The 26,303-nt window shown below is 42.2% G+C and overlaps 3 protein-coding genes across 4 annotated transcripts in view; 1 reads left to right on the forward strand and 2 right to left on the reverse strand.

Moving 5' to 3' along the window:
- The window catches only part of LOC125769815 (G1/S-specific cyclin-D2), a 127,994-nt gene that overhangs the window by 80,367 nt on the left and 21,324 nt on the right, over positions 1-26,303 (reverse strand). The window lies entirely within an intron of this gene.
- LOC125769812 (paired mesoderm homeobox protein 2A-like) overlaps positions 1-26,303 on the forward strand; it is a 42,800-nt gene that overhangs the window by 1,509 nt on the left and 14,988 nt on the right. Inside the window, exon 2 of the mRNA XM_049438687.1 lies at positions 18,809-19,005. Coding sequence (XP_049294644.1) covers positions 18,809-19,005 — 197 coding nt within the window. The remainder of the gene's footprint in view (positions 1-18,808; positions 19,006-26,303) is intronic.
- Positions 13-8,090, reverse strand: LOC125769794 (sodium-independent sulfate anion transporter-like). 2 transcript variants are annotated; one of them, XM_049438656.1, is made up of 5 exons: positions 7,769-8,090; positions 2,395-2,546; positions 2,083-2,321; positions 1,227-2,007; positions 13-1,163 (listed from the first exon to the last, which is right to left on the reverse strand). In XM_049438656.1, exons 1-5 carry the CDS (start codon positions 7,771-7,773, stop codon positions 370-372), a joined length of 1,971 nt encoding a protein of 656 aa, XP_049294613.1. In that variant the 5' UTR covers positions 7,774-8,090; the 3' UTR covers positions 13-369. The 2 variants fall into 2 exon arrangements, with proteins under 2 accessions (XP_049294613.1, XP_049294612.1); XM_049438655.1 differs by lacking the exon at positions 7,769-8,090 and adding an exon at positions 5,683-7,718.

Consider the following 26,303-nt stretch of genomic DNA (forward strand, 5'->3'; position numbering starts at 1 on the left):
TTCTTGTTGTGCTTTGCATCAAGTATAGATAGGAGTTTTATTTACTGACTTTGATTATCAAATGCTTACAAACTAGGATGTCTTTACAAGCAGCACGTGTGACATCTGCTCGATCATTCGTCGTATTAAATCACACACACGTAGTCTTTGTACCATGCTGCAGTCACAGATAGGTACGCAGGTACGACCTTCGACAGGAACTGTGTTTAACTCTTGCATTAACCTATTAAGTAGTACTAGAAACGTTGTCTTTATAGCTAAAATATACAGATCACTTGTGTCTTTTGAAGAGTCGTAATGTAATGTTGCATGGGTAGAACATGGAACAGGGACTGTGGCGGTGCTTCACTTCGCGTTTGTCCCACCCTTTTAAGCTGGGATGCTCTTGCGACGACACTCGCGGATCGCTTTGTCCAGCTGCTCAAAGTCGTAGAACACGCGATACTCAAGATCGGCTCCCTCGAACACATTACCGACCGAGGGTTTAAGGTTAAGGAACAGCAGCAGTTGGTTTCGGCTCTTAAAGTCTTTGATGAGCGTATCGATGACCTGTGCTGCCGTGAAATCGGCACCGTAAATGTGCGTACAGTCAATCACGACCGGTATCTGGCTCTTGAGACCGTGCTTGTTGATCAGGTTGCGGACGTAGTCCACCGAGGGGAAGATAAGGCAGCGATCAGGTGTTAGCATCAGATACTTCACACCGCACGGTGTAACGGCTTGATCCATGTGAATCTTTGGACGAGCGGCATGGTACAGGATGAACAGTATGTTCAATCCAATTCCGACCAGAATTCCGTACTCGAGAGGAAGAGCAAGGCATGCGACGAACGTAGCGATACCAGGTATAAGATCAGTTTTCTTGCTTCTCCACATCGGCTTCACGACACGCACCTCAATCATGAAGATAACGGCTGCAATGATGATTGCGGCCAGTGCTGCTCGAGGAATGTAGAAGAAGTAAGGCGTGAAGAAGAGCAGGGCAAGGATGACCAACAACCCGGTGTAAAGTCCACCGAAGGGCGTGCGTACTCCACTAGCATTGTTAACGGCACCACGTGAAAGGGCTCCCGTTCCGGGGTATCCTTGGACGAAGGAGTTCGCAATGTTGGACACACCGATAGCGATAAGTTCTTGTGTGGCATCTACAGGCTTTCCATCGGCTAGAATGAAATAGTTTATATTAATTGCTAGCGTTATTTGGAGTCCAAAAAAATAATACCTACCGAAAGCCTTGCAGATGGCAATGTTTTCCAGAAGCGCAATCAAAGGGATGACGATAAGCATCGAACCCAAACCTTGCAGCATATCTCCGAAGCTCTCGTACTCTTGTATTATCGTTCCATTAGCATCCTTAATCTCCGGTACGGAGAATGGTGGAGCCTGTACACTGGGAAGTCCGCTCGGTACGTCACCAATCATGCGGAATGGTTCGCTTCCATTCTCGTAGAATGCTGCACCGATGCCTCCGCAAACGATCACAATGATGGCATTTCGTGCCGTTCCGATAAGCCATAACGATTTGTTGATGATCTTCTGGCCAACCGATTGATCACACGCATCCGGGGGTCCAACCTTAATACGGGGTAGTAGGCGCATCAAGAGTAGCACCACGATACAGATGAAACCCATCAGTGCGTCACCCAACTGGGTGTTGTGTATGTCATCGATGATGGACGACCATTGCTCAATAAAGGTGTTGCCCTTGGCGACGATACCCAGAAGATCCTTCACCTGCGAGCTGAGGATGATCAACGAAACGGCAGAGGTAAAGCCGGAGCTTACCGGTCCCGAAACAAAGTCGATCAGAAAACCAAGTCCAAACAGTCCCATCAGTAGCTCGATCAGTCCGGACAGAAAGCACAGTAGTACGGCTCGCTGCCATACACCATCACAAGCCTGGAAGGTTAAGAGTGAAGCAATAGCCGTGGGACCCATTGGGACGTCCTTGCAGGAACCGAGCAGGATATACACGAAGCAACCAACGAAGGAACCATAAAGACCGTACTGTAAATATGCAGTGAGTGATAGATAAAGGTTCTTATCTGTTTGCGAACAAAACACGCTTCATCCTGTACTTACCGCAGCGGGTAATCCGGCAATGCTACTGTAAGCAAGAGCCTGCGGGATAACTGTGAGGCCAACAGTAATACCTGCCACCAGATCACCTACCGCGTCGTCCATGTTGTACTTTGGCAGCCAGTTTAGTACCGGAACACGTTTGTAGAGGATCTTGCGGCGACAGACATTCTTGTACTTGCGCCGAAACCAAGGTCCAATGGATTTGATCTGATCCATCGTTGACTGTTTATCGTCGGTTACTGCGTAACGTGGGGTTTAGAGAGACGTTACGTTGAGCATTGACATGGGTTGGGTGTTATTTGCACTACTTACAGATGAACTCGTTACTACCACGATAGCCAGGAACATCCTTGTGAATCGGTGGTACACTGAGAGAGTGTTGTGAGCCGCTCAAACCGTGAATGTTATAGACCGAGGCCGATTTGATCTGGACCTTATCCAGCTGTGTGTCACTGGACGTACGCCTGTTGTTTTTGGAAGAGCGAAGTAAAACCAAAACCTGGTGCTTAGTTCGTTTGCTATGAACTGCAAATGGCGTTGATTTCCATTTTCTTGGTAACACTTGTCTACACAGAACAACACTGCCAATGTGCGAATTGAGTTTCGCATGAGTCATCTTTTGTTAGGCCCTTGCGAGCTTACCGTACCCAAGTCATTCTCGAGCTCGCCCTTGACACATAAAAGAACACTGCGCAAAAACACAAAACTGATTTTCAAGTGCAGCTGTTCGGGGTGTTCGGGGATGACAGCAGGAGCGGACAATTTTGATACTCTAACCTAATGATTCTGATGCAAGTGGCATGGAGTAGTAAGATAGGGCACTATTAATCTAGCACGATCCGGATCTCGACTGTGTATCGGCGATGTACCGTACTATAGAGAAATTATTATTTTTTACTTCACTGTTTGGCATTACATCAAGGCTCATCAAGAGCAAAACCCGAGTCAAAATGATAGGAAATAATCATTTTTTATTGTTTCCCTAACCGGTCACTCGTAAAAAAAGATGCCTGCACAATCGCGTGTCGTGTATGACGCGTGGCGCGACAACATTCACACAGTATTGGTGTGCTAAAATTAACATTTTTGCCAATGCCTTCATTCATTTCTACATTTCACATGTGATGGATGTGATGTGGTACTAGTTGATGGTAGAGTGTGGAAGAACTACGAAACATTATGTTCTAATCAACCGTACCACCTGATGTAACCTCAACCCTAAAAGTTGCCATAAAATCAGAGCTTTTAAAAACATTGTAAAAATGAAAAACTTTGACTTGCAGCTATTCGACTTCCAATAGTAAGTCGCTGTAGAATTGATGAAAGTAAAAGTCAACAAACTGTGGAAAATGCTCATTAGAGTATCCAGTGCTTTTTGTTGTCTTCCTCGTTTACGTGTCGGACCGGACAGACTAATGCTCTAGCCCCTTCAAAACGTCTGGTCATAATTTATTCACCTGCACGTAACTTCTAGCTCATTCTCTCTTTCGTTCCAACCGTAGGTGATAGCACGAGAGTGGTCACGTTTGCCGGCAGTACGTACGATTTGTTAGAATTAGCGAAACACAGCCAACGCTTATCGGCCATAAATCCACTAGTGTCGCACACGTAAGGATAAACAGAGCGCGTCCGTAGTGCGCCAGGTAGTAAATCTGTGCTGTCCACTTGGCCGGGTTGTTCGTCATGTCGCCATGGAGCGTGTCCCGCAGCTCCCGGATAATGGCACGAGGGCACTTTGTCTGTGATTATTCAGCCATCTATAAAATGTGTTACCGAAGCGTAACGCTTCCTTCTACCCGGAATAAGGCACCCGGATGTGGGTTTGTGCGGTAACATTCCTTACATTGGATCTTGATTAATTGCTGATATTTGAAGCATTCCCAAATGGTTGCCAAAATCGCCCTACCAGAAGCAACACACTAAAACACGTGTAGTGCAATGAACGGCCATGATTTTGACCGTCAAAAACCTCACTAAACTAAGATTTTTTTCCCTGGTTTATCGTTGCTTGAAACAGTTTTTGGCAGCCTATGCCTTTTTGACACCGAACTTAGAATGTTCATGAGCAAAGGAAAGCAAAAAAAGGTGTATTTCCTTCATATGAATCCATATGCCGTTCGGAAGTGAATATGATCGAAACGGCAGATCTCACGTGATGCGTTGTGGGAGATCAACTAGAAGGGTGAAAAGAAGAAAAAAAACTCATCATCCATATCCTGTTCAATGGGGCTGCGAGGAACGGAACGGTTTTCTCGACCCAGCTGAAACGGGCAATGGCATACAAACCGAAAAAAACCCAGGTTGTCTTGGGTGACCGACATCGAACACGAACCGAACGTTACGGTACGGTACGTGAAGTTCATGAACGCGAGAACGTAATTTTGGGCAATTCTATTTCGGGAACTCGCCATTCGGCTGGCATGTGTTTTGTTAGCTGTGCCATTACACGGTGTCAACCGCATCAAACAAACGCTGCTACTGGTTGAACGTTTGGGACTTGTGAGGTAACAATGAAACTCAGCTGATAGTGTGAGGCATTGGGACGATTCACGACTTTAAGTCGTTCTGTAAAAATATTGCTTTCAAATTGTAAAATTTATCCAAAAACTTGTACCAAGAATGTTTTGTCTTCTTCCAAGGTTTTTGGTGACTTCCTCCTCCTAAGTCATCGGCTCGTGGCAACTCGATTGACAAGCTGCAAGTGCACATAAGAGCCTACAAATCGCGCATCCCATGGCAATGGCAGTGCCAAACGGCAAGGTGTCAATTGTCACGATAAGGCCGTTTGATGGGCGCCATAAAAAAGTGAAACATTCAACAAACGCAACCAAAACCTCGGTTATGTTCGTTTATGATGTGCTGATGCCGGGAGTTCAATCTGACGGGAGTGTGTGTCATGTTGACAAGGCACTGTCCGTTGTCAGTGAGATATAACTTCACGAGACCACCGATAACGGAGCAGATGTTGGGAACGGTTACTACCCAGGGCGCGAGGTATGACTTCACGAGGCAAGCCGGAACACATAACAACAAGCGTGCTGTTTTTGTGGGAACTTTAGCAAATTGTTTTTACCGCACCTGTTTGCAAATTGCACCTGATTTTTGGGAATATTTGCACTGTGTGTACAAAGTTATCAGCTAATATACGACATCGGACGAGGCGTGCACCACCATGCTTAGATCAAACACGGACGAACAAGAAAAAAAAAACATGCTGCAAACAAACAAACATAACAATTGGGCAGCATTTGGTTTAAGATAAGCGTGATCAAATCTTTGCTTTTGCCGTCTACAAAACAACGTCTTGAGCGCCCATAAAATCACCGTTAATGGCAACATTTTTTTTATCTTCCTGCTTAATTAGTTTACTTCTGTGGGGTTTGTAAACTGTTTTTTTGGCCAATTTACACAGTGGAGTCTGTTGCGGAGGAAATCCTGTTTGCTTTGGGCATCATATCAGTACACGAAACAACACATTAGTCACACGGGGTAGCGTACTGCGTCGCGTGCATTATGGGTTACGGTGGTCACGAGATACAGAGGTATTTTCGGCTGTATCGCACGAGCACGGATTTGCTTGACGGGTGCCTCAATTCTTACCGCACATTTATCCGAGGAATAGTAAGGCTAAACGTGCTACTTGTGGCCGGTTCTGGCGAATCATTGTTCGCCATTGTTGCACAACTAGAACTTTCGACGCGAACTTGAGAAGGCGTGGTGAATGTCCTGCCCAACCGATGGCTACCGATAGACTAACTGATCCGCGATGAGTTTGCATGTCGGGCTCATCAGTAGCAGGACACCCTTTGCCAAAAACCCTTACGAACATTCATTCACAAGTTCGCGGGTATTGCTGCATACCAGCAAAAAGGTACATATTTTCACTTGCCGATCGTGCATGAGATCGTGTGTTGGATCACTGACAAGTGTACCACTACCAGCTAGCAAGTGTCAACCGAAAACCATCCCTCGAACGGATCGGCCGAAGATCACTTGCCAGGAAGCTTTTGCGTCAGATGTCAAAGTCAAGGTGCGTGTACATATGGCGTTATTTACAGCGCCATATTTTTCACAACGAAAAGAAAGGGAACTGATGGGTGTGTTGGATGATGGACGTCAATAATGATGTTCCAAATTTTGAGATAAAAATATTTAATATTCGTATAAAAATAAAATCCAACTCGCATAGGAAGGTAACAGTCTCGATCAGTTACCTATTCTTGATCATAAAAATTATAACACTAGAACAATGGGCGAGTTGGTGGGTTAAACGCTTACAGAACGATAACTGCAATTGGCATGCAGTGTCTTATCGTGACGAAGTGATAAAGTCTAGCATTTGCTAATCGTTCAAGTGGTCTGTACCGTTCGGTTAGTGACGTCCAGGGAGGTGATTTATATGTACGGTTAAACAGTAAAACGTACGTTACATTCTAAGCCCTTTTGCTGTGCGTACACCTTCACGAGACGTAAATGTTGTTTAATTTCCTGCGAGACACGTGCGTGGTTCAAGATGGTCGATAGCGCGGGCATGCGAAACGATTGTGCTCTTATCGATCGTACAAAATCGCTGCTGCCATTATCTCGTCGCGACGAAATCATAGAATGCGTTTAATAATCTGCAGGATAAGAAGGATTGGTTTTTAAAATTGACTTCATTTTCTTGCACGGCTCTTTCCGGTAGTAATTGGATTTTTACGATACGCGGTGCAATATTAATGTGCGCGCTTTTCCGTCTACCCGTGTTGGTGTTTGCATGCAAGATGGATAATCTCTGTGACGGAATGGTATGAGAAGCTGTCGTTTAGAGTTTGCGCAAAAGGGTGACGTTAGACGTTATCACAGGCGATCTTTATCCGATCGTTGAACCGGCGCACGTTATATTAGCACGTTGATCTTTAACTATGGTTGTTTAACGATGCAACGATGGTGTTAAAGTACATCGAGAAAGTATGGGAATTAACTGAAACATCATTGTTTGGGATGTGTTGTATGACACATGCAGAAAAAAATGGAGAGACACGCTCAGAAATAGACACTTTTCTATCTTCTCTGACATTGCTGTACATGCGAGAGCTGTTAGCATTGTTTCTTTTCATGTTGTTTTTTAATTGGTTCGCAGAACTCGAGTGCAGATCGATTCAAGCCGTTGTCTGTTGCTTCACTTTCATCAAATATCAACCGTGTTAATGAAGAAAATCACTTTCGAGAGCTTTTTCCGTTCTAATATTGGAATGTAAACCGAAACCTGTTCGATATATCAGTGACAGGGCGATTGTTAGAGCACTTGTGCTCGGAGCACAAGTGTGACAAGATGCACTTTTTCATATTAAAAGATACAAACGATAAGATGTAGCTTGTTGATTTTTTTTATTGTCCATCCTCAAGTAGCCACTGGTCGAGCACTTCAGACCAATGGTCAAATGGTGGCGTTAAGTTTACCTTGGTTTAAATAGTGTCTATTAGTTTTATCTTTCCTGGCCAGGCGCATGTGTTTGACAAGTGATTGTGACGAAACAGATGTGTCCAAGGAGTTGGTAAACAGATGATTTACCAGACCATTAGGTCAGCCATGTGAGGAGGAGGTCTTAAACTAGATCTAGGTCCTGATATAGTGTGTTCGTTATTTCACGATGGACTTATTTTCTACTGAAGTACTTTGAGAATACTGAATAGCAATACTTACGACATTGTGATTTCTACAACAGAAGCTTTATAAGATGATCCCTTTCACTCACTTCACGCAGCACAATAATACCACCAAACTGTTGTAAAGTTTCACAAGTGAACACCAATAAAACCCGACACGGTACCTGACGTACACACTTGCTACTTTATACTGTCCGATCCCTTTAGGCTAACATGCAGAAATTCTTGGACTTGGAAAATAGGGATCTTCCCACACCGTGTGCCAACGGGTTACTGAGCCGACCCGGCCTATGGTGGGGAAATTTTAATCAACTCCGCTTCGGCTTCTACCAAGTGTAAGTGCTCTCAGTATATGACAAGAAGTGTGACCAACCCCGTTCCTTCAGCCCGGGTAACACGTTGATGTGCGTTACCGGTGGAAGTGAAACAATAGCGAGTTGTTTGAACTGCATCTCTCTCTTTTTCATATCGTTAGTAATGCGGTTAGTAAGATGTTGGTGCTCTCTTGTGTTCTAAGCTGTCACTTGAATCGAACAGAGCGGATTGCCGCTGTAGAATTCCACACGGCGCTCTCAGACAATCGTAACGCACAACTTCTAGTGAGCTGTTCGCGCATCTGGCAATTTCTCTCTTATCGTAAGTATTTCACAAGGTAAGAGAGTCAGAGCGTAAAAAAAAACAACAAGCGAGCAACTGTGAGGAAAAACGTTGGGTATTCGCAAAAGTTCTTCAGTGGTTTGTGGATATCAAATTGATTTGTTTTGGCAGATTTTACGGCTAAAGTCTGAAACACGACCCCCCCCACTCACGGGCACTCATTTGAGTGACTTTCTTTCGTGCAGGGTGGTTCGAAATTGGTTGCGTGTTTTTTAATTATGTTTCGAGACACAGACACCTGAGGGCATGGCCGTCGAAGAAGAAAATGTAGCAATTGGTGCCATCTATCGACCACAGGTCAAAGATTGGCGATCCGTTGGATCTTTCGGGAATAGCTCCGGCCACAGACACGGTAGCGATTAGTGGTGCATGGACGAAATCTAGCCACAAGTACCATCTAGCCATGGCCAGAAGAAAGTGTGGCGATATCTTGGATACCGGCGGAGCTATGGGGCAAATTCGGGCCAAAAATGAGGAAAATTTTACGGTTTCACAAACAGCGTATGGAACTTGGTTCCTCGATGAATAAATCACTTTTCACTATGCGAAAACCTCCTTACAATTTAATCGTAATTGTTAAAAAAAATCAAATTCAGGCTACATTGCATAGTCTCCGAACCACCCTGTACGAAAAATTGACACGCAGATGAGTGACCGTGAGTGGGGGGGGGTCGTGTTTCAGACTTTAGCCGATTTTACATCTGCTACACATCTACATCTACATCTACATGATTGAATGACTCATATTATATCACTCCACTAGCGAAACATCTCTCAACTATTTGTTAAGTTACTTTTTGAACTATCTTCATTAGCTCTTGGGCGAGTATCGTTATCACTCACCGATCAAGTTGCGTTGTCGCGATCGTCGCGCGTCCTCCACTTATCTGGCCCATGCACCCAAAAAGGGGGAAACACCACGATGTACGATGTTGGTAGCTGAGAAATCGAATTTGCTAATTGACAATTGAAGTTTTACCGTTTAAGTGGATTGTTCTGTGATTTCCTCGTTCGCGTCTCGTGCGCGGTACGGTACGCGATTGATAATGACATTTCGCACGCGAGTAAACAACACCAAACCCCGTGCGTAATGGTAACGTGTTTCCGCATTCTGACGAACCGGCAAGCGACAGATAAACGGCAAAACAACGAAATATTCATAAAAACATAAATCTTTCTCTTGTTTGGTGTCGTCCGTGGTACGCGGTTACGGGTTTGCGTCATTTTTCACCAGTTCGCAAGTCAACCCATCGGGGGTTGTGAGAGGAACCTCACAAAAGATAGGTAAATCAAGGTTTCCATCTGGCAAAAAAGGCAAACAATATAGATAACTAGCTGAAGGTGCTTCTTTATGACACACTGTACACAAACTGCATCCACATTCGTGTGGTGGACGTAGAGTTGACCTTTTTGTCTCCGGCTAGAAACATTCGTCCATTGCCGCCATCTGTCAACTGGCATTTGGAGCTGTTAGTAACTGTCACTAGAGCGAGGATGAGTATTATGCACGATAAAAACATGATCATAAACTCATCCACACCCGATAACGCGGCAGCGTTTGGTGCCATTGTCTGTTTTGCCATTCTCAGACGCGTCACAGGCATTTGCTGGAGATTTCTAGAACTACCAATCTGGCTGTTAGAACGTGATGTTTGACCGGCTCAAACCGAAACCGAATAGCCTTGAAAACCTTGGATCGGACAATCGGTAACGGCTATCGGTAATAGGTGATCCATTTATTGCAGTGCAGTAAAGAAATTTGCTAAAAATAGCAAAAACAACAGCTTTATTGGCTATTCTTTCGGTGTGACGTTGTTTTTTGGTGCACTAATCGTATCTGGATGACTGATAGGTATCTAAATCAGGTCAGTTTTATTACGATGAATGATTTTAGAAGATGAAGATGGGAAGACCATGGGAATGGTTGTAATGTTCAGTCGTGCTGGTGCGTGCGAAACAATAGTGCCAACTGATAAGACTGTCGGCCATGAAGCTTCTGCTAATTGCGGGGTTCAATATTAAGATGTTTTGTTTTACGCCATGTTTATGATGTTTGTGGATTTTTCGTCCCGACTGCATCTGTCGCTTTCTTACGTATCGATGATTATTCGGAACGTTACTGTATTATCGTGTGTGATGCGTATTGCATAGCTTTAGGCGCAGTTAAAGTATTTCATGCAAATGAATAAAAACTATTGCAGGAAAATGTGAAAAAAACAGTATAAATACTTTATTTAATGTTAGCAAAACAAGCATAAAACTCTTGTGTTTGTTTATTAATACTAATTTCAAAAAATAAATAAAACGGAAAGCATTGGTAATGAGCGTCTTACGGGCACGCATCCCGATGGTCATTAAAACCAAAACCCGCAAAAACCCATTATCGTAACTAATCGACCACAAAGCAAAGCTTTACCGTGCCGTTGCCCAATTAAGTCACCAACGGCTAGGTAGGAGAAAGGTGTCGAACCGGAAACGAACGGTGTAAGATAAACCTCACGTATATCGGGGTCCTGCTCGGTCTACCCGGAGACAAATAGCCTTACGAAATGCAAAGCACATACTACAGTGATTTAAAGTTGCATGAAGATGTTCCGAAGTAAACCAAAACCCTGATGCCCCTGGTGTTGGAATCGAAGAGACGTAAGCAAGACGATAAATATCAGCCACTAATTGGCAAATGCTGGACGTTTGCTGGGGGTTTTGAGACATGTTACAAACAGCACAGCACAAGAGGCAGGTATTGTCCGGACAGGTAATACAGCACGGCGTATCTTTCTCCAGCAGGCGCTAACCACGCCAGCACGATCGCAACCAATGGCCGCAATTAAACCACATTAGCTCTGTAAAACGGTTGCTCTAATAGCGTTAATGTTATAGGCACTAAATTTACATTACACGCACGCACAAGCTTCTTTGGCGTTCTTCGTACGGTGTCGGAAAGTTTAGTGTCAGCAATAAGGCAAGGTAAGGTAAGGCGGTGTTACAGGATGTGTGGCTCCCGACCATGCGAGTACCTAAGTGAAAGCTGGTGTTTGGGAAATAGTCCCTCATAAATAATTCCTCCCATCTTCTGGTGAGCGGTTTGCCACGGAGTTGAATCATCTTGCACGAGTTTTTGAGTGTCTTAGTACGGTGTAGTGTATGAGTGAATACACACTTAGTGTGCGAGTGAGAAAACCAATGGGACGTTCGTTCCACTCTAGGGGAAAACTGTTCTGAAACTGTTCAAGAATGGAATGGTTTCAAAAACCAAAAACCGAACGACAAAACGCTCTTGTCCTGCCCTAGTACTGAGACAGTGTGGTGGTGAGCCGTACACTAACTGGGCACACGTACACACATGCATACAAGAAACAGCATGTGTGTCGTATGTGGTTTGAATGTCGGTTTTATCTCGGGTATATCTCACCCGAAAACCCATCTCGGTTGGTCCCCGGATGATGATGATTATCACTGATGCCGGCGTAATTGGTAGTGTAATAATAAATTAACATTCCCAAACCATAACTTCGCTTACCATAATAGTCTCTTTCTCTCTCTCTCTCTTGCTCTCTCGTTCGAGTATGTGTCTGAGAATGTATGGGAGCCGTTTTTTGTTCTCAATTTTTCCGGCTCAAGAAGAGGCCCAATCCCAATGGAAGTTTGCGTACGATTCTGACATGGGTAATCTTTAGGGATTTGTACGATGGTTCGAATTGAAAAGTCTAGTTCTAGTATATATTGTAAAGAACCGGAAAACTATCCATCCATAAGTGTTCTTTTTCGTTGTTGCTCCTTCTAATGCTGCCTACCGAACGGCAATGTGTGCTGGCTAGTTGGGGCCTCGACTGTAGCATTTATGTTGCGGTTTTCGGATCGTTCCATACGACGGTTCACGGCCCTACCGAACCGCGGCAAATACAGATCATAATAAATTCAGCAACACTTCAAGCCCCGGATTTTAAGATTCAAATCTCGGCATTTTAATTCAATTGCAGCCAGGTCCGGTAATTGTTGATAATTGAGAATGATGTTGCAAATTGGATTACCGGTTGGCAATTAGTAGCCATTTAATCGGATATCATATTTCACGGCATCCGCTTCCGATTTGGGGGGCGTCGGAGGGCGGGAGCTTTTCCTTTTGCTGGATTTGCGTGTGTGGGTTGCTTTTATGCTGCATTTGCTTGGTGGTTTGCATACCTTCAGGCGTACTATTTGGAATCTCGTTTTCACAATGTGGTGAAGAGTTATAATCAATCGATAAAGTGTAGCATTTTTTTATCGGTTGTTATTGCTCATTTATTTCCTGTGATTCATCGACCAATCGTCAGAATGCGGAGTATTAAATCATGATAATTATGCGTCATTGTGTGGTTGTAAAAAAAGAAATGCGAGAAAAATGTAATTATCGAATCAACAAATTAATGTTTTTTCAGGTTTGAGACAAAAAAGGAATTGTAAGTAATAAATTAGAAAGTAATTAATATTGATTGATAGGAATTGGTTATGTTCTACGTTAAATAATTTATTTGATCACTCTAAAACTACTTCAACTTTAAGCTTTCATCACAAGTCGTTTAGTGTAAGAAATCATATCTCAACATTTTTTTTTCCACATTCGCACATAACAAATTACATTGTTTCGTTTCCCACCCGAACTGGTAAACCTTTGAACGGAAAGATGCGGCAGCTCGCTAACAGAGAACGCATTCGTCAGCAAGAACATCTTCTTGACTGTGGAGGCAAATAAATGTTCCGAAACGGATGCCATTTGTGCCGAGATTTCATCACGTACTGTTGATGTGTTTTATGCATTTTGCATGACGGATGTACCGTGATGGCGTGGTTAGTTCGTGGTTTACTACTCGTCCACCGATCTACATTCTTGAAGATGTTGCTGTCCTGTTGTGTGTTGCGGAAATTTTCCACACGTCACTTGACGTCGTTTGCGTGAAACATAACAATTTTCGGGCTAGGAACGTTTGCCGACACCTCGTAACAAATCCACAGAAGGATCAAGCACTTTTGCCCTTCATTTTTATCACTTTCGGGCACATTTGTATTCGAAATACAAGAAATGTTGAAGTGTGAGCAGAATGAAAAAAAAACAACAGAGGAAAAAAAGAAAACAGAATAAAAACTATAAATGACCCAACGTGATCGTAGCTGCTGGGTTTGGTACGGTTAATACTAGCCGATATGGTGCCTTGCCAGTGCTTAGGGTTTTTTGAAAGATTGCTCCAGTAATTGAACCGGATAGACATGGTACGTCTTCATCTTTCTTTGGCCTAATATTTCCGTTTTTTTTTTGCTCCCCGAAAAAGGAAAAGGCAACAATCTTCCATCGTTCCCGGGCGACGTGCATCTTTGCCCGATGGCAGATTAATACCGATTGACCATAATCCATAACCCGGCGCAACGCCCTGTCAGTTTTGTGTAGCGCCGTGGATGTTGGAAAAAAATCGGGGGGCCTTTTTTCGCTTGTGTTCTTCTCTCGATTGCGTTCAGTCAGCTGGAAGTGGAATGGACTCACTTCGGAAGTCAACAACGAGATGTCGTGAATGTAGTTCTGAAATTGTTGGCAATAATCCCTTAGCTTTTCTGGGGTGTTCAAAAATATGTCCAACAAAAGGGATATTCGTATCGGAGTATTTTATTTTCCACCAGTTTAGTGGAGAACGGAAAAGGAACAGAAGTGAGAAACTTTTCCATGTTCATCATCATCGACCATGACCATTTCGATTGCTGCTTCTTTATATTAGACACCGTAGAAAGACTTGAATGTAGGGAAAAATGGTAAAAAATTGTCGTCAGTCTCATCTTTTCATGAGTGTATTTTATCATAGTTGGTCTACTTATAGACATTTTTAGACTTAAGACTTAATTTAAAAAAATAAGGAAAATATGGTGAGAAATTGTACACAAGATTTATTAAAAATATTTTTTTTATTGTTATTAATTTCAATTGAATCATTTTGTCTATAGATGAATGATTATTACGACGTTTGCAATTCATTTAAAAAATTAATATTTTTAAAATGTATGAAAACAGTAAAATTACAATAGTTTTCCGAATTTTTTTTCCTTTTTCCCTTTCCTTTAAAATGAGCTGTTGGATTTTTGAGAAGAGTAATAATTGAGAATAAAATAACTGAAAATATAAAAATGTTATTAAGCTCACTGGATAGAAGCCAATTCGTGTACAGCCAGTGTAAAAGAACGATTTTTTAACAATTGCTTCCACAACCGATTTGAAACGATACAAACAATACCGAGAACGCACAAAAATTACATCAGTCAAAGAAGATTGTACCTTGTGCACTAAACGAACACATCATTCAACAAAAAAAAGAAAGAAGGTGGCAGAGACAAATATTTACCCATCGCTTCGTACGTCACCGAGACCTAAGGCCTGTCCGTCTAAGTCTGCCTGCCACCGTGCAGGCACAAAGACTTCGGGTGGCCTCCGCCATAATCAAGCCCACGTTGCTCATCAAATATACATCGGGCCTTTGGGTTACGCTCGGAGGCAGAACCGGCGAACCAGGCTGGCTGGATGGTTCGTCTCTTCTGTTCCGTTCCGCTAGGCCGTGGTCGAAAATTAGCTTGTTTGCATTGAAATTTCCGCCTGCCCGAGCATTGCCAATTGTCGGCTCTCGGGTACGGTACGGCCTTGATGAAGAGGGTGTACCGTTCGGTCGTATCGGGCTGTTCACTCTTCCGGAAGGGAGAAAAAGGACATTCGGAAATGCTGGATACTCCTGGGAAGGCATAGCACGGCAAAAGTAAACAAAACACTAACACGGTTGGGAAAAAAAGCGAAGACACTAACGCTAAAAAAGAACAATAACAGTGTATGAGGGAGAATGGAATAGAATGGAAAGGGATAAACGAGCATAGAGCAGGAACGAAGAAAAATAAAGAAACAGAACAGCTCCAAATCGTTTGAGCCAATGTGTATAAATCAGCAGTAAGGGAAGAAAATAATGGCTGCAAATTTTTAAAAGAAGTAAAAAACAAAAACGACACAAAAAATAGTTTTCGAATGATGAAGAATGAGATGTAAAATAATTAAAAATGTATAAGAAAAAAAATCGATAATAACGATGGAGACGCCTGGTGTTTCTTACCGATCGACAATTAAAAATGATTCAATCGTGATGTTGCATATGTTTTGCAATTTTTCTCATTATTATAACTAATGAAATAATATTTTTTAAATGTATTTTCCTTTTTTTTGTGAGCGACAAAAAAGGTGCGATTATCTTGCAAACGATAATGTATTGATTTTTAGAACCAATCTCACCACAATCAAACTAAAATGCACTGACAACAGTGAAAGGTTCAATACTTTTAACCATCGTTTTCTCAACAAAGCGGTTAGAAACGATCGACGTGGTTTGAAAAATCGTTGCATTTGCAATCGAACGGCACGGTTAAACATTTACCCCTGCTCGAGCGGTGCAAACAAGGTGCAAAAAAAAGGAAACACTAAAACGAGTGAAAAACGTAACGAATGCTGATGGGAATACGATTGAATGCTTATTGCTTTGGAAGAATTGGAAGAATGATGGTGCGCTGGCACTGCCGGTTGAAATCTTTCAATCGTGAATCGTGTTCCGAATATCCTTGCTTAAACATTGATCCCAAGCCGCAGCGCAAAAAAAAAACCGGACGAACGGTGTGAATACCGGTCCGTCTGCTACACCCGACGGTGGTCTCTAAGCCACCGGTCGTTTCAAGTGTCTCTCTCTGTATGTGTGTTTTTGCTTGGATAACATTGAGCAAAAACCGACAGCAGACAGAACCGCTCGAACGACGAGGATCAGCAAGTAAGGATGGCTGCCTTTGGCTTCAAAAACCTGTTGAAAAATCAATACGAAAAGAAAGCAGTACCATCGTACCAAAAGCATGGTCGTATCGCTAATGCAAATATCCTTTTCAGTTCCTCCCCCCTTTTTCCTCGGTTTCGAGCACGGTGACTTCCCCATGTTGTGTGCGTCGACATTTAATTTCTGTTCGAGTTTTCCAACAAACGACGGGAACACGACAAAACGTTGTGCTCGGATAGTTTCTTCCGTACGTTCGAAACACTTCTTTCACCCATTACGCCACAAAACGTTCGTTTTTCCGTTTTTTAGGTGGCTTTGAGTCAATGGGAAGGTTTGGGGTGGCAAGGGGAAAGCATTTTATCAGCAAGTTAAATAGAGCGTCGGTTTCTAAGCTGCTCAAAGGTGGTTCTGTGTCGCGGTTTTCCGAAATGGTACAAATTGTACCAAGTGCCAAGCATTAAAACTCATCTGCTTCGTTGTTTTTGGTATGTTGGGTTTGTGTGGCTTTGTCGTTTTTTATGGGGGGAGAGCAATTTGTATGGTGAGTTTCTGCTGGTGTTGATAGTAGTCATTTTTTATAAGGGGGAAAATTTACTGTTTTTAGTAGAACATTTTCGTAGCAGTTATAATAAATCCAGGAAACTCTTTCAATAAGTGTTATAACAACAGATAAAGGCATTTTAATAGTATTTAAATTAAATAAATTGTTACCTTAATTGTTTTCCAAATAAGAAAATAGTGAAACATCGTTTATCCGTGCTTATAGTTGGATGAACAAATAATATTTGTTTAAACTTGAGTATATTGTATCATTCACAACCGATGACTGTACTATTTGCTGTTATTTAAATTGGTGTTTATACGTCAAATCGAGTTTGGAACTGTCATTTACGAGCAGCACGGATAATCGGACAGTCGGTTGAAAAGGACCATGAAGGCATTAAAATGCTTATTTATGTATTAATGATTTGCTTTATGAAATCCACTTCGAATGCTATCCAGAATTGTTAGCTATAAAATACAAATTCTGTTTCATTTTTTAAACATAATTTTGAATCATTAATATTTACCTAAGTCGTTTTAAAATTAATTTTTAATTTTTTTAGTCTGCACAACTCCTTTAAAATTATATGCAGGAAAAAATCCTATTAAGCCCAAAGCTTTAAAGCCTTTTCGTTCTAAAAATCGATCTCAATTTTAAAGTCTTGTATTCTCTTAAATTTAAAACATGTTTATAGCGAATAAAGCAAAAGAGAGAAGGAGAGAGAGAGAATGAGGTGCCAAAGCTAGTAACAAAGCGATAAACAAATAAATAAAACATCAAAATGACGTCGTAACCGATGAGCGAGCGAACTGTGAAACCGAATGGAGTCATAAAATCTCCCCAAAAAATCTTGCCCTTCTTACAGAGCGTTGGAAAGCAAAAGAAGAGAGCAAAAGATTGTGAGAGAATGGTATCAGTTAAAAATAAGACCATAACTATAGCGCGATAAGAAAGAGAGAGAGAGCGATGTGAGGTGCGTACTTCCGGCGGTGGTTAAAATATGAACCACGAGAGCCCACGGATAAGCACGTGCAGACGTCTTTATAGCAGCGCTGAAAGGACGAAACAAGGCTCAAGGTGGGGTATGGGTTTTGCGGGCCCACACTCACAGTGGAACACTCACGAAGCAGCACGAAGAAATTGATTTGCCTTGTGCCTTGTCCGTTCGAGCGACTTTGGGGGGGGAGAAACGATGGAAGCCATCCTGTTTTGCCAGCCATTAGTCATTCGGGTAGAAGATAAATGACGACATGGCGGTTCGCTTACCTTGCTTACCACTACTACTACTACTACCATCGTCAGGGTGATTCGATGCGCATGAAGCGAAGGATTTTCCTTCACCATATCTTTCCGTGCTCTTGTTCGCTCGCTCGCTCCCTCGCAAACCGATGCTTACTTCTCGTTCTAACGATTTTCAACGCTCGCTTTAAATGTAGTGGTGAGACAGCACACACATTAACGTTGAACATTTAGCAATGTGATGCTACTTCGTCTTCCCCCCAAAATGGTGCCTCCATTTGCAACAAGAACAAATAGAAAAACGAAGAAGAAAGAAAAAAAAAAAAAGGACGACCAGCACCCAGATTACGTAGTACGAAGGTTATAGCGCCATCATTTTGTTTTGTTTTTCTTCGCTGTTTCCGTCCTTTTTTCCTGGTGGAATTTTTCCAGAGGGTGCGCGCTGGCCGTAGTTACTGTGTAACAGGGCCCAGTAATATTACAGTACCGACCGGTGCGCATGTGAGTTTCGTCGCGTTTTGTGTTTGCCGTTGGCCGACTTCTTTACCAGCACTTGGGTTGTAAATAATTTTACTACCATGATATAAAAATCCTCAACCTAATTTCAATTAATTAACACTAATGAATGGAGTCGTTCGTTTTTAATTTGATGTCCCCGTCCGTGTTTTTCTTGCTGTTGTTTGCTGTGAGTCGCTTCATGGGGTAGTAATCATAATTGGAAGGTTAAAGCAGTCAACAGTTTTTGTACAGTTTAGCGTGCATTTAGGTGTAAAAATTTATTCACGTATCTATTCTACTTTGTTCTTTTCTTCCCTGCGTACAGCTGGCCTTCCGTATAAGGTGTACGCCGGCCATGACTCGGTGCTGGCGGAAAAGCGCAAACAGCGCCGGATACGAACGACCTTCACCTCGGCCCAGCTGAAAGAACTCGAACGAGCCTTCCAGGAGACGCACTATCCGGATATTTACACGCGCGAGGAAATAGCGATGAAAATCGATCTGACGGAAGCACGCGTACAGGTGAGTTTTGTTCGGCGAGCCGTGAATCCGGATTGTCCGGACGTACTGGACCACCTGGAGCACAGCGAAACCTTAGGGTTTGGCGGGTTCTGTGGGTTGATTGATTAAATTGTTTCCCCTTGTTTTGTGTTGCCTTTTTTGTCTCCGGATTTCGTTCTGAATGTGTGTTTTTTTTTATTTTTCTCTGGAAAAGCTCTGAAAATGGTGAGGAAAAAGAAGGAAAAACCTCTCACCTTCCAAAAATGGTACGTGTAGCCGCATGGTTTAGAGTGGCGTGCAAATATAGTCCATTATTTATGACACGTGCCTTGCTCAATATTTCATAGCCTTCCTTGAGCCATCCTTGAGTCCACCTCAAGTGAGAGAAGGCAAAAGATAAAAGGAAGAAAACCCCCACAAACAAGCCATTCGGACCACTTCTGGGTGTGTAAGGATCTCAGCCAGTTTGCTTGTAATGTTTCCATGCATTTAAGATGACTCCCTGACTTGTTGGGACGCAAGTTCCCCCACGATGAGTAGGGTACGCAGCATACGCATATCATAGCCGAGCCGAGCATCGTTTGACACATGCCGTACGATTACGAGAGGGCTATAAATTTATCACCTTGCTGCCTTGCTTCGTGCACCATTGGACATTTGGATGGATTGCCTATATCACTACGGCCGAAAACCCAACGGGGCCGGGTACGCAATCAGACAATCATACGTTACGGGAGTAGATATATCAAGGGGGAGAAACGAGATATGGATCAAAAGTATCCTCTCGCAAAAGCGTCCCAAAAGCAGGTCACAACACAAGAAACGACAGCATCAGATGGGGGTTGGGTATAAAGAATGATGGATTATTGGGTGTCGTTTGAAGAGACCCATCCCGGTTGCGATGAAACTTCATTTCGGGAGTTCATTTTCCTTTTTTCCTTAAACGTCGTCGGACGTCGTTTTTAGGCTATCCGTGAGCAATTGTGATTAGATTGTCATGGTGTCTCGGCACACGTCCTGTGAGGGTCTGCTGGACGCGGTATGCTTTCGTTACGGATAAGAAACAATTTACAGCATCCAGATTCACTTCGATTAGGTACGGTCCTTCACCTAGCCCTAGCCGTTAAGGGGGGGAATCAAGTTGTAAAACAAGTGTACCGAATTGATTCATCTCGTCTCGTTTGGTAGAGTCATCCCAGCCTTAAAAAGGGAGTTTGTCTGCTGCTGTAACACGATAGCATCGTGTGAAGTGGCTCACAATTGATGTCCCATGCGGATGAGTGGTGCGATTACACCCTTAAAAATGATAAGTAGCTCAAGTGGGCGTAAAAAGGCGTACCACCGACGATGAGATTGAGGAGGATAAAAAAAAGGTTCCCATCGGAACCCATCGGAACCCATCGGAGAAGGGTGAGAATTATGCATTCCGTGTAGGATGTGCTTTATGCGGATGTGATCGAATTTGTCATGCGAGTTGCATACTTTGAGGCGAATGTTTTCATGCTTTCGGAATCGATTCCGTAATTACTACACCTTCACCATGATGGCAAGTCATAGTGAAGAACGCTTTTACTTTTTGGCCCAGTTCGATAGAGACAACTGAGCTAATTTTAAATGGCATCCCATTGTTTTGATTGCGTTACATCGAATGTTATCTTTAATTACATTAAACCAATATTGTTCACCATTTTGTCGGTACAGTTCCGGTTCCGTTCAATGTCAAACTTGGTAGTGGGTAGGTGTGTCTGTCTTTTGCGGCGCAACATTCACGGGGGGTTCGGGGTTGTGATAATTTACATGTCGATTATCGGCATTGTTGACTGCTGCGTTCTGCGTGCCGAAGGAAGGAAGAAGGTTTCGGAGTGCAAACATTCCATTTCAGTTAAGCAATTTCCCATATAGCGGTGCGAGTGGCATGATGCTGGAAATGTGATTAGCGAGGTTGGTGATTCACCGCCATTGCTGCATACGTCAAACTTGACAGATGAATAACAATAACGAACCGGGTTTGGCATGGCGCTTGACTGACGCACCAGCACCAAGTCTGTCAGGGTGAAAGTGTTGATCGATTCAATTATATGCGCCTGTACGGTTGTACAACGGTTTTCCCGGTCGCTTCCTGGACGCTACGATCGGGGAGACACAGTTTAATTGAAATTTCAATTCAATTATCGTACATTATATGTCGCGGATGAGTTACCATATTGACGAGAGCGAGAGTCAGTAGTGAGAAATTTTCCAACGATCGTTTGTATCGATGTTGATGCCATTCGTCTGTCAATTTGTACGGAAAATAGCTTTCCGATAAGCACGGTTTTGGACGCATTTTCCCTCGAAAGGCTCTTTTAATAATCAATAGGGCATTATTGTGTGTCAACACGGTTGTCGTTCGCAGCGGGTCATGAACTCCCAGACGGACGAACTCACGCGTTTTTCGGGTGCGCAATGCCATAGGAAATGTGTTTTTATTGATATTGAGTCCTCCCCAAAAAAAAAGAAGTCCATTAAAGAAAATCGAAATGAGAAATTTTAAAAGACAAATCAAAAAATAATTTCCACATCGAAATTTTTATGCAGGAGAGAGAGAGAGTGCATTTTGAGCGTGTTCTATAAATAAAAATTCTTTTGTGATATTTTCCATTTCCAGCAGATTACAAAAGAAAGAGTTTCCAATACCAAAAAAAGGAAAGTTGCAAAATACATTTTGCTAATGAAATTCGCATGCAATCATTTTATGTAGCAAACACCGATCGCGTTTCGCTGATGGAATGCAACAAAAAAGCGAACGAAAGGAATGAAAACCCCGCGATGAATGTGTGCCCGGTGTGTCCGGTTGTTTGAATTGATATTTTAAGACCACTTTGCTGCTACTGCTGGTGCTTTCACTGACACCGTCGAGGGAGTTGATTGGACTGAAATGTATGTTCATGTTCGATTTGTGAACATGCCACCAGTTGCAGCAGCAACTCATTAAATGTTGGTGACCGTTTTTCGATTGTTGAAACTTTGGACGCTGGAAGGTGTTGCAGGTCGCAGGACTTGAAGCGCGGTCCCAAATGATACAAAGTTGTACAGGTGATCGATGTCAATCAGGCTGCGCGTCTAGCCGGTGGGAAGGTTTGGTTGGTTGGCGGCTGTCTGCAATCTCCGCTTATAATTAGTGTCAAAATCAGTCGCTGACGGAAGCGTAACGATAGAGCATGGTTGGCAGGAGGGGAAAGAGTTTGACCACGGTTATTGGATCCACGGTTGGTGGAGTTCAGAGCAGCCTGTCAATTAGGTGTGAGATGTTGAGGAACGTACGGCTTTTCGGGATGATTAGTCACCCAGGTGAGTGTACTCGGATTGAAACTACTGCTCCTGTATGCTGAGGAACTGAAAATAATTCAATTTTTTTTAAATGCGCCTAAAAGTATGCAAATCAATAAATTTAGTTGTTAAGACACTCGCACAGGTTCTAATATTTTTGTAGTCTTTAAAATAGAAGAACAACAAAAAGATTTTATGTAAAACTTACTACAATAACAAAATTAGGAGCTTATCGTTTCTTATTTGAGGCTAAAACAGTAACACGCTCCAACATCTCCTTGTAATCCCGTTCTGTTACAGTTTTTTTAATCCACTCGCTTATCCGTTCCGTAAACAAAGCAAGAAAACCTGTTCGAATGCATTCACACCAATGTAATGATGCTTTGCTCTCTTCTGGGGGAACTTTAACCCTCGCGGCTAGTGAAAATGCACTGCGCTAGAGAACAGGGACCCTTCTATTTTGCACAGTTTCTTCCGGAGATGATTGAATTAAAATTCATCACACATCTGTGGTGTTTGATGGCATAAACACGTACTGCAGATTGGGACGGTTGCGTGTGATGCTTGAGGATGTTATTAAACCTCAATCGTAGGTCGTTAACTAGGGTGCTGTACGTAGTTTAATGCAGCGTGGGGTAAACATTTAAGGAGAAAGATAGTTGCGTGGTTTATAGCTTAAAGGGAACCAAAAATGTTTGTAGATTTTTTTGTTGTTGGCAAAATTGATCTAGAACATTAAGTTAATTAACCCATATCATGCACTGCAGTCTGGCAGTAAGCTATAATCGGATCGTTAATCGAAATACAATTTTACTTAATTTTGATTATTGATTACAAAAAATAATAATTTCATGAAGTTAGCAGAATTTATTTTAACTATTTTGAAGTTAAAACAATTTGAAAACATTGATTTTGTCGTACTGATTGCATACTTTCAGGCTTTTTCAATAACCAAGCTTTTCGCAATGGCGTTACTTCCAATATATTAAAACAAAAAAAAAACATTTTCTTATTCTTCTGATGGATTACAATTGATGGAAAATTGCTCCAAGATTAATGTTGCGACCAACATTGAAGAGACCAACAGAAAAGAAAAATGGACCCAATAATGGACGTTCGCGTTGTGTAAGCCTACATTTTGAACTGCTGTTCTTGATCGTAAATAAAATACTTCGCGTAACGACTTCTTCTTGGTGTGATAAAAATGAAACAAAACAAAAATGCCAACAAAAATTCCTTACCCAAAAGAACAAGCCGCCGTTCCACGGGAACAGGGAAAATGGTGAAAATTAAATGAGATAAAAATGGTACAAAAAAGGATATTTTTCTCTCACCCACATATACGACGAACGAAAACAAAAAGGTGTAAGAAGTGTACAGACACACACACACATTTGTAACGGCAGTTCAGGACTAATACGCACCACCAAAGAGCAACAACCAGCTGGCACAATGCGCAAAGATCCACGTACCCACACCTCAGCCGTGGCGCGTTCGGGCGATGTCAAAAGTTTGAAACAATTTAATTCATCACAGGCGCCGGGGCGCAAGTACCCATCCACCGACACTCGCCGACAGATAAAGCATGTAACGGGGGGTTTGGGTATGGTTTGTTGGGGTTGGAGGAAACTGTAGCAACATTTTCATGTTTTCCTTTTTCGGATGTGGAGAAAGAAACCGGACAAGTCAGAAGGGGGAGTGAGCCGGATGAGATGAAGCTTGGCTAAATTTATTCCCGTCGCGAACGCAGGATGCTGTTTCGTCTTGAGATGTAGCAAACAAGGCGGACACGCAAATAAGAAATAAAATCGTTCATTTATGGTTGAGCTGGTTTGCTTTTGTTTAGGTTGGAATTAAAGCTACAAAAGTAGAGAATTGAATCTTTTTTTTTGGGAGAATATGCGGTGGTGATGACTAAATCAAACATATGTTATTCAAAAACTGTTAAATATTTTGAGTATTTAAAAATTAGTGTTTGATTCGATTTAAGTCTCTCTTAAATTTCAATTAAATAAATTTAAGAATTCTCAAGATAATATCCGCTATTTTGCAACGACTGTTAATAAGAGAAAAAGTGGAAAACCTAACTAATATTTAGTTTAGAATAATTTTCCATCTGTTATTCTTAATATTTCAATCAGTTTTGTTTAACACTGTGATGATAGGAAAATCAGCTATAAATTTTCATTTTTTTAACAAATTTTTGTTGTTGCAGTTTTCCATATTATGAGGAAATATTGAAAAGCAAAAACATTATATTTTACTCACCCAATATAGAATGTCTAATTGAAAATATGTTTAAAAATTCATAGCAGAACGTTTGGAACAAGGCCTAGAATATTTAAAAAATGGAAAAGAGTTAAACCAGGAATATTTTTAACTCAGTCTGAAGGATCCTTTATAATGACCAAATGAGTTTTAAAATTCAAAAAAATAAGCAACTTTTCCTCTTTGCACACACCAGCAGCGTCATATTTCTTTTGAAACGTTTTTTTTCCAATCCAATCTCAATTAGCTTTCCAGCTTCTATCCCGCAGTATCTGGATTACACCGTTGAAAAGCTACCCAACGTCCTCCCGCAAAAACCTGTCCCCAATGTACCAAACCTTCAAGGTGGTACATAATAACAATCCGGACGAAGCGTATGGAAATGCGCACATATGGTACCTACCACGAATGGAATTATTTTTCTCGATAAATATAAATCGTCGTCATCGTCGTGTTTGCCTTCTATGGACATGCATATGGTCCGCACATGTGCGGATGCGGTCCATCCACACTCCGTCAGGTGTATGTGAATGTCTGGACTTGCTGGAGAGCACTTCCAGATCGCGGCACACGGAAACCGCAAATCATAAAATACTGGAACCGACCCGAAAGCCAATCTGCCACACCCGGGGTGGTTTTCACGCGGATAGGGACGTTGTAATGGACAAACGAAAAAAAAGGAAACAGTACCAAAAAGGCCAGTTTGCGCGTAAAAAACAATGACCTTACTCTATTGGTGGAGTAGAAGTAATAACAATAGCATCAAAACAAAATGGCAAACACATGGAATCTGGAACCCTTTTTCACGTGCTCTTCTCAAATTACGAAACCCCGGACATTTGCTGGTCCGATGAAAGTGTGGAAGAGGAAGAGACAAGGGGAGTGATTTTACACCACCAAACTCCATCGAAATGCTGGTCAAATGACCACGTGCAATACGCTGTTAGAAGCAGCTGTAGTATGATTATGAAAATTTATGCTTACGACTAGCCAGCGAAACCACCATGGCGGAAAATTATTTCCACTGTGGTCGCCGAATGATTTGTTCCCGTTGTTCGCGAATTTAGAACGAAATAATAGCATTTTTGCAATGGCTGTTTAGTTAAAAAAATCTTCATCCAACATTATGCATAAGGAATACAATTTTTTTTTTCAAAATAAATAGAGAACTATGCTTCACAAATAGTTATTAAATTAGGAACATAAAAATGAAACTTTGTTAGTGAAAAACATTGAAAAATTGTTTTTACAAACAAGTTGATGCTTTTCTGCATCAGGACTGCATTTCGAAACGAAACAAAATCAATAAAACATCGGCAAAACATAGACTAAACAGGCAGGAACACATTGTCCCAGCTCGGCCGAAGCTTTGTGCTGTGGTTTTGTCTAATCGAAATTCAAAATTCATGTTCAATTATTTATCACACACAAACACCGGTGGGAATTGTTACCCGTACGAAACGGGGGCCCCTGTTCATACATGACGAGCACCAGGCAGGATCAATCCCGAGGTATTAACACTATTAGCACCGGAAGGTGTAGACTGTCATAGGATAAAATCATAGCCACCCCCCGAAAAAAACCACAAAACCCATCACCACAGGCGTGATAGTCAAAAACAATAAATTATCTAAACACGCCCGGACACACCGGTGGTTACGATTGGGAGTGCCGTTTGGGAAAAATTGAATCGACAAATCGGACAAGCACTAGACAGGATGGGGAATATGGGAAAGGTTTCA

Source organism: Anopheles funestus, chromosome 3RL (genome assembly GCF_943734845.2).
Source record: "Anopheles funestus chromosome 3RL, idAnoFuneDA-416_04, whole genome shotgun sequence".
Taxonomy (NCBI): Eukaryota; Metazoa; Arthropoda; class Insecta; order Diptera; family Culicidae; genus Anopheles; species Anopheles funestus.

Excerpts from the sequence above, each read along its gene's own strand:
- LOC125769794 (XM_049438655.1), bottom strand. The coding sequence starts at position 5,756 with ATGGCGAACAATGATTCGCCAGAACCGGCCACAAGTAGCACGTTTAGC. Across the intron at positions 2,322-2,394 it reads TGGTAGTAACGAGTTCATCT|TAACCGACGATAAACAGTCA; the intron begins GTAAGTAGTGCA and ends CACGTTACGCAG. Across the intron at positions 2,008-2,082 it reads TTGCCGGATTACCCGCTGCG|TACGGTCTTTATGGTTCCTT; the intron begins GTAAGTACAGGA and ends GCATATTTACAG.